This window comes from Sus scrofa, chromosome 11 (assembly GCF_000003025.6).
Source record: "Sus scrofa isolate TJ Tabasco breed Duroc chromosome 11, Sscrofa11.1, whole genome shotgun sequence".
Lineage (NCBI taxonomy): Eukaryota > Metazoa > Chordata > Mammalia > Artiodactyla > Suidae > Sus > Sus scrofa.
The window spans coordinates 16,395,101-16,407,100 of record NC_010453.5 but is presented as its reverse complement, the minus strand read 5'-3'; the positions used below and the strand labels follow the sequence as shown (position 1 = coordinate 16,407,100).

At 36.5% G+C, this 12,000-nt stretch overlaps 1 protein-coding gene across 6 annotated transcripts in view; it reads right to left on the bottom strand.

Moving 5' to 3' along the window:
* The window catches only part of INTS6 (integrator complex subunit 6), a 94,871-nt gene that overhangs the window by 61,146 nt on the left and 21,725 nt on the right, over positions 1–12,000 (bottom strand). For 5 of the 6 annotated variants that reach the window (XR_002336536.1, XM_021065287.1, XM_021065288.1 and 2 more), the window contains one exon: positions 8,186–8,275. Coding sequence is in view for 3 of the 6 variants with exons in the window: in XM_021065287.1 (XP_020920946.1) it covers positions 8,186–8,275 (90 nt within the window). In the remaining 3 variants the exon portion in view is untranslated. Of the gene's footprint in view, positions 1–8,185; positions 8,278–12,000 lie in introns of those variants that run through there. The other variant, XM_021065291.1, reaches the window with a different exon arrangement.

Genomic DNA, 12,000 nt, shown 5'->3' with positions numbered 1-12,000 from the left:
TGCTTTCGTCTCCCGTACCATCCCTGAGCACAGGGATGCCTAACATACCTGCTGACTACATCTGTCAGATTTCCACCTGCCTAGCCAGCACTGGCTTAGTTTTAGCACAGCCTGTTTCTCCTGGGTGGTTGTATGTTGTTTGCTAATCCTTACCAATTTACCCATCTTTCAAATCTATCTTCTTTCATGCTGCTGGCAGAGTACACTTACTAAAATGCAAATCTGATCATGTAACTCACCTACTTAAAACTTTCAATACCTCCTCTGCCAGTGTTAATAGGATGATGTCCAGTCTCCTTAGGTGGTATCATCCCGCCTCAAGCTACATTTCAAGTCCCTTCCTCCTACCTGCACTAAAGGCATACTCAAAAATGTGGACTGCTGAAAATGCACTGTAGATATTAAATTGAAATACATCATCAACTTCTTTCAATTATGCATTTTTATTATAATTACATATAACTGTGCTCATATAGTTTACAGCCTCCCAATGCACTGTTTTCATGCCTTTATACTTGTATATGCTGTTCCTTCTTTCTGAAATGTTATGGCTCAATCCCTTCTCATCCCTCAAAACTTAGCTTCTCTCTTTATTTGTGCCATGAGATTGATCTCAGAGCATTAAAAATGCTTATTTAGGGAGTTCCCGTCGTGGCTCATTGGTAACAAAATCCAACTAGTATCCAGGAGGATGCAGATTCGATCCCTGGCCTCGCTCAGCGGCTTAAGATTGCCGTGAGCTGTGGTATAGGTTGCAGACGCAGCTTTGATTCCACGTTGCTGTGGCTGTGGTGTAGGCCGGCAGCTGCAGCTCCAATTTGACCTCTCACCTGGGAACTTCCATATGCCACGGGTACAGCCCTAAAAAAACAAACACACAAAAAGCTTATTTTATTTACTTCCCTATCTTCAAAATAACATGTTTTATAGGGGCAAAAGCCTTGCTTAATTTTAATTCCATCATTGTCCCCCCAGTACCTAGAATATAGCAGTACTAGATAGAAATGTATGGTGTGCCATTATTCTTGTACATAGTCACTATGAATCACACACAAAAAATTGCTGAATCAATCTAAAATATACTTTAAGTATTCAAAATTGGGACAATTCATATGGAAGAGTATGTTAGCAGCAACTCTCTAGAAAGCAGAAATTAAGTGTAACTGTCACCAATTCTTTATATATATATATATTTTTTTTTTAAATAATGCTAGTTATGAACATTCAAGTCAGGAATTAAGGTATAACAGGATACTCTGTAGTCCTTTTGATAAAAATTCCTAAGTCAGATATAGCAAGCACAGCACAGATAATATGAATTAATTACTCCCCCTTATTTACCCTTTCCTCCTCCACCCCATCTCATTCTCAAGAGTCTAAGAGTCCTCGTCAATACAGCACACCACAGCAGGAACTACAGGTAGACTGGAGTCGGCACAGAAGTTAATATTTTAGGGCTATCCAATAACTGATTCTAAGTCACATCGAATGCAATAAAAAATATTCACAGAAGACCTATTCCATATCCCTTGGATACTCAGTCCCAAGTCTAATAATTCTAAAGGTCAAGAATTTTTTTTTTTTTTTTTTTTTTTTTGTCTTTTTGCCATTTCTTGGGCCGCTCCTGCGGCATATGGAGGTTCCCAGGCTAGGGGTCGAATCAGAGCTGCAGCCCCCGGCCTACACCAAAGCCAAAGCCACAGCAACACGGGATCCGAGCCGCGTCTGCAACCTACACCACAGCTCACTGGCAAAGCCGGATCGTTAACCCACTGAACAAGGCCAGGGACCGAACCCGCAACCTCATGGTTCCTAGTCAGATTCGTTAACCACTGCACCACGATGGGAACTCCTAATTTTTATCTTAAAAAGACATACTGCTGGCCTTTTAAGTTAAAAACTGCTTTGTTTTGTTCAAGTTGTTCATTTTCACATGCATTTTTTATAGTTTTAAAAAATATATATATTTGTAGTTCAGCTGTGTTTCCAAACCTGACTGTGTGTTATCAGAATCAACTGGGACACTTTCAAAAATAGATTCCCAGGTTCCTGTTCAGATCAACAGAACAAAAATTCCCAGAATTAGAAATGTGGCATTATATTTTATAAAATACCAGGTGATTTTGATGCAGCCATGTGAAAACTACTTTTCTAAATATCACAGTAGTTTATATATGGAAGAGCTAGAATCAGACAAGTAATAGAAATACCTCTAAATGAAATTTTCCTTAAATGTGCAATATTTCATTGCTTACTGGTTCTGACAAGCTAATAAATGCAGGGCGAAGTTGCTTCCCCATAAAAACCATTTCTATGTATCTTAACACAGAATTCTAGATAACAGATTAGTAATTGTAGCCATACAGCCTCACAAGAGTGATCAGCCAGCCTTCCTTTGTAATTCTTCTATTATAGCATTGGTCTAGAGGCAATCCTTAAAAGATTTTCTTTGCACATGACCTTGAAAAAAGGTATACTCAAAAAGAGTATTGCAAATTTGATCTGCAGAAAATTCACTATAGATATTAAATTGAAATATATCATCAACCTTTTAATTATGCATTTTTATTATAATTACAAATTTTCAAATACTAATAATTGCAGATAAATATATTTCTATAGCACACCAAGAGGTGATAAATCCAGGGATTGAGAGGTCAGGGTCAAATACATGTGTGAAAAAAATGCAAATTACCTATATCCAACAAATTCTTAGTAAATGTTCTTGGAAAGTCAAACTGATAGAGACTAACATAAGCAGTAATGTTCTATACATGTTTAGAACATGTGAATCACTATCAGTAAGACAGGAGCTAATCTTGGTAACGCTACTGAGCCCCTAGTAATATCCAAGATGCAAAGGCAGCACTACTGAGGGTTAAGGATAAAACCTCAGAAATGCATTTACACACAGATTTGTTTAATACATTCTGTCAAACTACAATGACATCCCTCAAGATTCCCTAGAGGTCTTTTTAAAAAAATTAAATAAAGACAAAATTCTAAGCGTACTGGGAAACAATTTTAAATATGTTTAAAAATCTTTGCATAAACAATAAAAATAGTTTTGACCGGAGTTCCCACTGAGGCACAACAGGATCAGCAGTCGTCTCCAGAATGCCGGGACTCAGGTTTGTTCCTCAGCCCAGTACAGTGGGTAAAGGATCCTGCATTGCCACAGCAGCTGGCAGTGTAGGTCACAACCATCTGATGCTTGGCTGGGGAAATCCATATGCAGCAGGACAGCCAAAAAAGGAAAAAAAAAAATGTTTTGACAGCTTTTTGGCACATATTTTTGGTGATTTTAGTGAAATAAAAACATTTTACAGGGGAGAGATGGTTTCTGAATTACTTCAGATACTAGAAACATTTTAAAGTTCTGGATTTTTTAATCAGTATGGATCATGAAGATCCTAATTATAGATCCTAATTATAGATTATCCTTGTAAGAGGTGAAACCATTTGCACTGCCCAGAATGATCCAGAAAAATTACTAATACCAAACCACATCTCACAGACTGATGGGACTTCTGCATCACCTTTTGAGAAGTGGCAAGTTGAGCCACTTGAACACACAGTTAAGGTTACTCAGACATTCTCTCTCTACAAACACATGCCTTTCCTGAACATCTTCCAAAAAGTTATGAAAGCAGTTGTCCTAGTTTCTCTTAAAAAGGTGGGAAAGCTCATAAGAAAGCAAAGCTTTTAATCTCAAAAGCCACTAGGTTCTTTTGACTGCACACGTTAGCCTTCAGGACAATCACAACATTGATAAAGAGACGCAGAAAGAGTCTTCAGCAAATCTCAATATTTGAAAGATAACACTACTATTAGCACTTTCAAGGAAGAGAAAAATAACTGCTACACGATCCTGGAATGTCATTCAGCACCAAGAAGGTACTGGCAGGATTTCTTCTGGCTACTTTATTGAGCAATATAGTTAGCCACATATTCCTGGAATCATAGCACGAAATAGTTTTCCACTGCAAAGAAGTATTAGAAGATCTTTGCAGGCAATAAAAACCAGAAATAATCTTTTTCAGTAACTCTATTTGGTAAGTCTACCAAAATATCTGATACACTGGTAATATAACATGATGAATGGTACTGTGAGTTTTTGGCCACAAGTATGCTTATCAACAACAAAGACGATGATTATGGAAATAAGAAACAGAAACTTCTTGTGTATTAGAATTCAAAGTCCCATCTAATTCATATCTCATGAGCGAAAAAAAACGCAAACCGGTTTTATCACATAACTACATTGAAAGAGAAAAAAAGGCAAAAAATACACACATATTTTTCTATCACAAGCAATCATCAAAAGTCCTACAGATTTCACCAAACACACTACACTAGAAACACACTCATGAGCAACTCAAACAATGAGACAATAGGCCAAAAAAGAGAATTAAAATCATGAATTAAGGCAGAATGATTGTATACAGCTCAAGATTTCTGTCCACAATACAAGCTGCTTCTCTTCTAACTCCAAATACACTGCTAAATGACGACCTGTCATAGAGGAAATGGTATTCCTGTATTATTTTGATAAGAAAGTTATAAGAAATTACATCAAACTGGCCTGTGCAAATTTAGCCAGGTCAAGAGGCACTACAGCACCAATTTTTTCCATTAACTATTTTCTAGGCCTAAAACAACTTTGTACCAGGTTTCTTTATAACTTTCACAGATATAATCTATGAAGCACATCCTATACCAAATCATCCACAAGATCTTTGAAATTAATCAAAATTAAAATGACTATAAAAATTCCTATTACACTTGGTTTGACCTATGCCCAAGATAGGTATACTGACCTTCCCCTCCGCCTCTTTAGTCCTCTCATACACTCAGTGTGTATCTCTCTTTTATCATTCATAAAACCACTTAACAGGCAATCCTTCCCCATAACACTGTGAATTTGAGAACCAGAAATTCACCTTATTCATCTCCATTATCTTCACTGTCTAGAAACGCCATGGCCATAATAGTCATTTAAGGGATACTGAATGAATAAGAACATAATACCTATGTCACAACTGTATAGAAAGGGGAAGTAGCCCAATAAGAAATCAGGTAAGTCGAATGTAAATTTCATGAACAGACAAAAATAGAATCAAACAGAAAGACAAGGGCACTGGGTCTTGAGGGGCTAGGATGTCTTCAGAACTCAGATCAATTCTAATCAGGTTTTGGCAATAATAAATGTTGTAACCTTGAGCAAATCTTTTTCTCTCCCTGGATCTCAATTTCCTTATTTGTAAAATAAAAAAATACTAGAGGAGCTCCATGTTTCCTTATATTCCATGAGGATGATTTCAAAGCAGCAGGAATACTTATTCCCACAAAACAGCACTAGCAGAACAGGTAAAATATACTATGTGAGATAACGTAATTACTGAACAAAGGGTCTTGTATGGGTGGGGTGCCCAACTCCATAAACAGTAGCAGGTCACATCAATAGCAGTCACAGCCAGTCAAGAATTATACACACTACATATGTACTAATGTGGAAATCATCAACATAATCACTCACCCAACAAATCTTTAAAAAGAATCAAGTTTTGCCAAAGACGAAGATTAAGAGAACAGAAGAGAAAGAGACATAAAGCCAAAACTCTGCTTGTTATTTCCTAGTAGAAAGTATGACAATATAGATCATATGTACCACGCAGGGGTACATACACACACACAAGCAAACTAAAAAGCATCTTTATGCTTTTTATAAATTGATAATTCTCCTCAAAATGAATCACACAACTGTAATTATTTGGGCTAGAAGAGACCAGTATCTCACATTTCAGCTAAAATTAGGCTTCCACAATATACACATTTAGGGTACATTCTCTGGCCCACAAAATGAGTATTGTTGAGACATTAAAAACCAAACATGCAGAGGATCAAACTCCTAAACTTGAAACCCCAAACAACTCACGGACCTATGTTCCAACTATACACCCCAAATAAAACTTTGCCTAATAACAAATGAATCTTCTACCTCAGTTAAGAAGCAATAGTGATCAATTTTGATCTTGATGACTACAGACTCAACACAACAGTATCTATAATAATAATTTTTTTTAATGTAAACTCTGTTCTCAGTACTATGCTAAATATCACAGAAGATATACGAGAACTAAAAAGTAAGATCCTGGCCCATAGGGAAATCTTCCCAACCTTACTAGCGAGGAGTTTTAGGTCTACTTCTCCAATATTTTTCCAAGGACCTAAGAAGAAAAGTGAGCCATTCCAACATCCATGTATATGTCAAGATATTTTTTAAAGCTCAAGGAGGTCTTACAAAACAAGTATTAGAAACAAAGCAGATTCAGATGTATGGGAACAAAATATATTGTACCCCAAAGGTCTTTTCCGCAAAGGTGCCAAGACAGAGTATGCTGAACAGATAATCTGACATGTAGGAATATTTCATGTAAGTATAAATATAAAATGTAAACAGAAATACCTTTACAGTCATTACAAATACAAAACAAAATCATTATTAGTATTTCTGACCTGATTATTGACACCTCAATCTTTCTCTCACTCAAATTTTTCAAAAGGAAAAGTGGGACAAATCAATTTAAGAGCTTCAAATTTAGATAAGCAACATAAGCACCATCTGTGGCACTAGGGTTTAAGACTCCAACTGTAGTGGCTCAGTCGCTGCAGAGGTGTAGGTTAGATCCCCGGCCTAGTGCAGTGGGTTAAAGGATCTTGCATTGCTGCAGCCACATCATAAGCTTAGCTGCGGCTTGGATTCAAGCCCCTGGCCTGGGAACTTCCATACATCGTGGATCCGTCCATAAAAACAAAATAAAGTTAAGCAACATATTGCTTATTCATGTATATAATCAATGTTTATCTGTTCCTGACAGTGGCAGGATATAACTGTCTATATATATCAACTAGGTTCAGAAAAGCCCCCAAACCCATTAAGTTCAGCCACTGAGTCTTCCAAGACTTCTAATTATGTACAGACTATAAATTATTTAATTATGAATTTTAATCTACCTAAACTTTTCAACTGCCTCTTCATAAATTATATCCTGAATTTCCTTTAATATCAACCACTCAACAAAACAATTCTGGCTCTCTTGCTGCCAAGTCAAGATCAGGCAGTAACAATTCTTTACTAGCTCCCATGCCTCCTGATACAACAATACAGTGTTCTTTTCGTTACAGCCTACCAAGCACTTTCATATACATGATTACATATCAGTCTTCTAACAACCCTATGAGGTAAGACAAGAATTATCATCTTTATTTCATGGACAAGGATGGAGATTTAAAGAAGTTAGGTAACTGGTACAATCTTCACTGCTAGGAAGGGACTGAGCAAAGACTAGAACCCACATGTCCTAACTCCATATCCAATTGGCATTCCACAATGTCACACAAATGAAAAGTATTTCTAAAAACTACTAAACGTAAAAACTACACTTTTCCTACTTAATCAAAGCCTGTGTAAAAACAGTAAGAATTAAAATTAAGATTCTAAATCAAACACAAGCAAAGAAAGTGGTGTAACCATCTCCTTCCTATATCAATATATTTTAATACACAAGTATAATGTTCAAGAGTAGTTCAAATACTACAATAAAAACAGCTTAAAGTTAAAATAAATCTACTGCACTCACACCACACACAATGCATGCTGGTATAGAATATGTAAAGTTAGCTATAAAGTACTTACACTGTATTTGACTTAGAATTAAAATGTCCAAAAAACTTTACTTTTCCTAGTCTTAACCTCCTCTTGACTTTGCTGTACTCTGTCTAGAGTCTCCACAGTGGAGTACATGTGACTACCTACTCAAATATGGGAAGAAATTATTAGAATGTTGTCTCCATTTTTTAGCCTGAAACTAAAAATTCGTTTTACTAAATTTACTATATGAACTGACACTACGGCCGTCACATTAACTCAAAAATACACATATAATTGGGATGGGGTAGGCTCCAAAATTTGTCACAGAAGGGATTCCTATTCAAGAAAATTTAGAGACCATTGCTACAAACAACAGAAGGTAAATGAGTGCTAGGAGCCATACGACTCTAGACTATATCAAATAATCAGAGAGAGAATCTATTGAAGGTGTTCAATATCCTACAATGCATATACAAATAAAAACTTTTCAACTGTATTTGCATAATCCATGCTAATACAAATATATCTTACCTCATCCTGGACTCCACTGGTAGTAGTCAACTTGCTCCCATCAGTAATTGTAATAATTATTGCTGGCTCCAAAAAAAAAGGGTTTCTTCCCTAAAGTCAAAAAACACAATTTTAAGAACAGTATATAAATCCCCCTTTCTTGTTTTTAAATTTTACATATAGCATATAGCTTTTGAACTTTAAAACAACGTTTAAGATGAAATGTAAACTAAACAGAGGTTAAACGTGAAGTAGGTTAGGAATAGAAAGAGTAAAAAGGGATTTTTCACATCTACATCTTTGTATTGTATTCATTTTTAGAGAGTCTATAAATAACTAACTAAAGCATTTAATTTCTTAAAAGAAACTCTAAAGCCCAATTCTAATAATTTGACAAAGCTACACATTAAAAATTAAAATAATAAGTACCTTTTTAGGAACTTCTTAAAAAGGAAGGAAAAACAGTAGGTGAATATTTACTCTGCAATCTATACCTGTTATCAAAGTACCTAACCAAGTGACTAGGTATACAGATGGAAGCGTGCTAAGAGCTGGTTCTACAGAAACACTAGGCCTACTCAGAGCTTAGCAAAATTCAACAACAGTCCAATATGAAAAATTAAAATAAGGATAACTACTTAAAGAAATTGCTTGGTGAGACAAGTACAAAAATAATAGCAGCAAAGGCAATGGAATACAGTGGCAGAGAACTTTCAAATGCTCTATAGCTAAGGTGAAATAAATTCAGTAACTTCCATTCAAATCTCTGGCCCAGTCATTCTATGAGTACTAGGTAACACATTTTGTTAAATCAAAGATATCAAATTCTCTGCTACCGACAGTGTTCAAGACAGGACAAAACAAAGTTTTGCTGGATATGATGTAGAAGAGCATATGACAATTCTTGATGTGCCTATGAATCACATGGAGATCTTAATAAAATGCAGGTTCTGGTTTAGTAGGTCTTGGGCAAAGACTAAAATTTCACACTTCTAATAAGACCGCAGGCTTGGAGATGCTAATGTCCGCTGACCATATTTGTAACAGCAAGGATGCAGAAGGGTTAGGGGCATGTAATACTCTATGCTTCCATAACCTTCCTTTAAACTCACATAACTCTCCATCATTAGCAGACTATAGCACATACTCCATGGCTGATGAATGAGTCTACACTTTTCACACACTAATTATGATTATAACCAATCATAAAGTGGGAGCAGGGGGATATCTGATATATTAAATTTCTTGATCAAGCCAAGCAAGTTTAAGTGTATGTAAGTGGCACATACATTTTGCAAACTAGTGTCCAAGAAACAATGGTTCCAAACAGAGAACATTTTGGTCAAATAAAATTAAATTATGTTGGATATAACCTCAGCAGCTTTTAAATGCACAGTCACATTCAAATGTTACTGGGGCCTTGCAGGAAAAAAACCTGAATTTCCCTTCCCTTCTTCCTCTACAACACTGATGGTAGATGGGACATATTTAGGGAAACATTTCCTTACACACTGCTTTGCCTCTCACACCATTCACCTTCAACATAAACAACAAATTCTTATAATGCAGGTCTTCTCATCAATCTAGAAATAGGCAATGTTCATTCCCAAGCTCTGAGCTTTGAAGGCGTTCCCTCAACTATGTTTTTCCTTTTTCCTGCCCACAACCCATCCAATTTCTAATCAGTCCTTAAGGCTCAATTTAAGTCTTCCTCTTCCGCCATGAAACCTTTCCTGATTACTCTGGTTGAATAATTTACCCCTTTCCTTCTCCAAATTCTGAAAGTGGTAGTTTTCAAACTTAAATATACATTTCCTCGAATAAAACTGTGGATTCAGACTGGCTTCATGCAGTACATTTTGAACACCACTTCCCAAAAGCATTTATCCTCTCCTCACATTATTTTCCATTTATTTTATGAATATATATACCTGTCAAATTGGAACTGCAGCTGAGGCCTATGCCACAACCACAGCAACACCAGATCCGAGCCACATCTAGGATCCTTAACCCACTGAGGAATCCCACATCCTCACAAATACTAGTTGGGTTCTTAACCTGCTAAGCCACACTGGGAACTCCTCAATTTAAATATATAATACCTCGCACAACAATGTGAATATAATTAACACTACTTAACTCGACACTTAAAAATGGTTCAGACAGTAAATTTTGTTACACATTTTTACCACATTTTTTTTTTTTTAATGGACACGCCCATGGCACTGTGGAGATTCTGGGCTAGGAAATGAATCCTAGCCACAGCTACAGCAACACCAGACAGATCGTTTAACCTGTTTAACCCAGGTATCAAAACCATACCTCCGTAACAACCGGAGCCACTGCAGCTGGTTCTTAACCCATTGCACCACAGTGGGAGCTCCTTCACTACACACTTAAAAAAATACATACCATTTTGTACTCTCTGCTATTGTTTCATGTGTGTGACTACACCAAAGGCAAGGATCATGTTACAATTCTTCCTCATGCTGAGCTCAAAATACTTAAGCACTGGACACTGAAATATTTATTGATATACTGAGTATAGCCTAATAGAATTATTCAAACTTCAACGAGCTTCAAAAAACATCGATGTTGCCTTTACCTCAATATAAATAAGTGCTTCCTAAAATTAATAATTCATGATTTGCTAGGTCACAAGGGTACACCACCTCAATCCAACATCTGTCCAGGTGTCCCTTGCCCATTCTCTCCTGTTTGTCATTCAAACAGTTACTGAGTGGTTACCTCACATCAAACACTGTGTTAGGTATATGATACGTAATTTCTACTCTCATACATAATAAATGTATGTACCTATGCACATATAACAATAACTCTCCCCTCCTGGCCACCACAAATACCATTTTAGCTCAAAAATGGGCAAAAGGAGACAAAGAAAATCAAGATATCCTAGTATCTTCAAAACTACTGTAAAACAAAAAACAAACAAAAAACCGACACCTGATTCCAACTATAAATCACATGGTCTTTGTGCAGCATCCAAAGGTCTTGCGGTAGCAGCTAAATTCTCTTAGATTCAATCCCTACACCAACTTGGATTGTGCCATATTCACATGACAATGCCCGATATTATAACTGGATTGCAGTGAAATTATCTACAGGAGGACTATTCCATTCCTTGATTTCTTGTTGCTCTATGATATCCTACCTACCAATATTTCTATATGTAAATCAATATACTATTCCCCCAACAAAAACACAGTAAAACAAAATGCTATTTGTATTACTTACTTTTGAAAACTATGCTACTTCAATTAACTTTTAGATAGTATATACAGAAATATAAAATAACATTTTAATAACTTTATTTACTTATTGACCATGATAGCAAAATGCAGAAGTTCCCAGGCCAGCAATTAAACCCATGCCAGGCCAGCAATTAAACCCATGCCACAGCAGTGACAATGCTGGATCCGCAACACACTGAGCCACCAAGGAACTCTTTTAATGACTTTAAATTTGGGGAAAAACAGATAAAGATCAAAGACAGAAAAAGGTAAAGAAAAATATGGCCATTATCATTTCACCTATTTAACCACTTAACCCTAATGTGCTTAAGACCCCTTCCTAAGACGAAAGAATTTAGTTAAGAATCACACTAAGTAACAGTATTAGTTATGATAAAAATTAGAATAATGTGGAGTTCCCGTTGTGGCACAGTGGAAACGAATCCGACTAGGAACCATGAGGTTGCAAGTTTGATTCCTGGCTTTGCTCAGTGGGTTAAGGATCCGGCGTTGCCATGAGCTGTGGCGTAGGTCAGAGACGTGGCTCGGATCTGGCGTTGCTGTGGCTGTGGTGTAGGCCGGCAG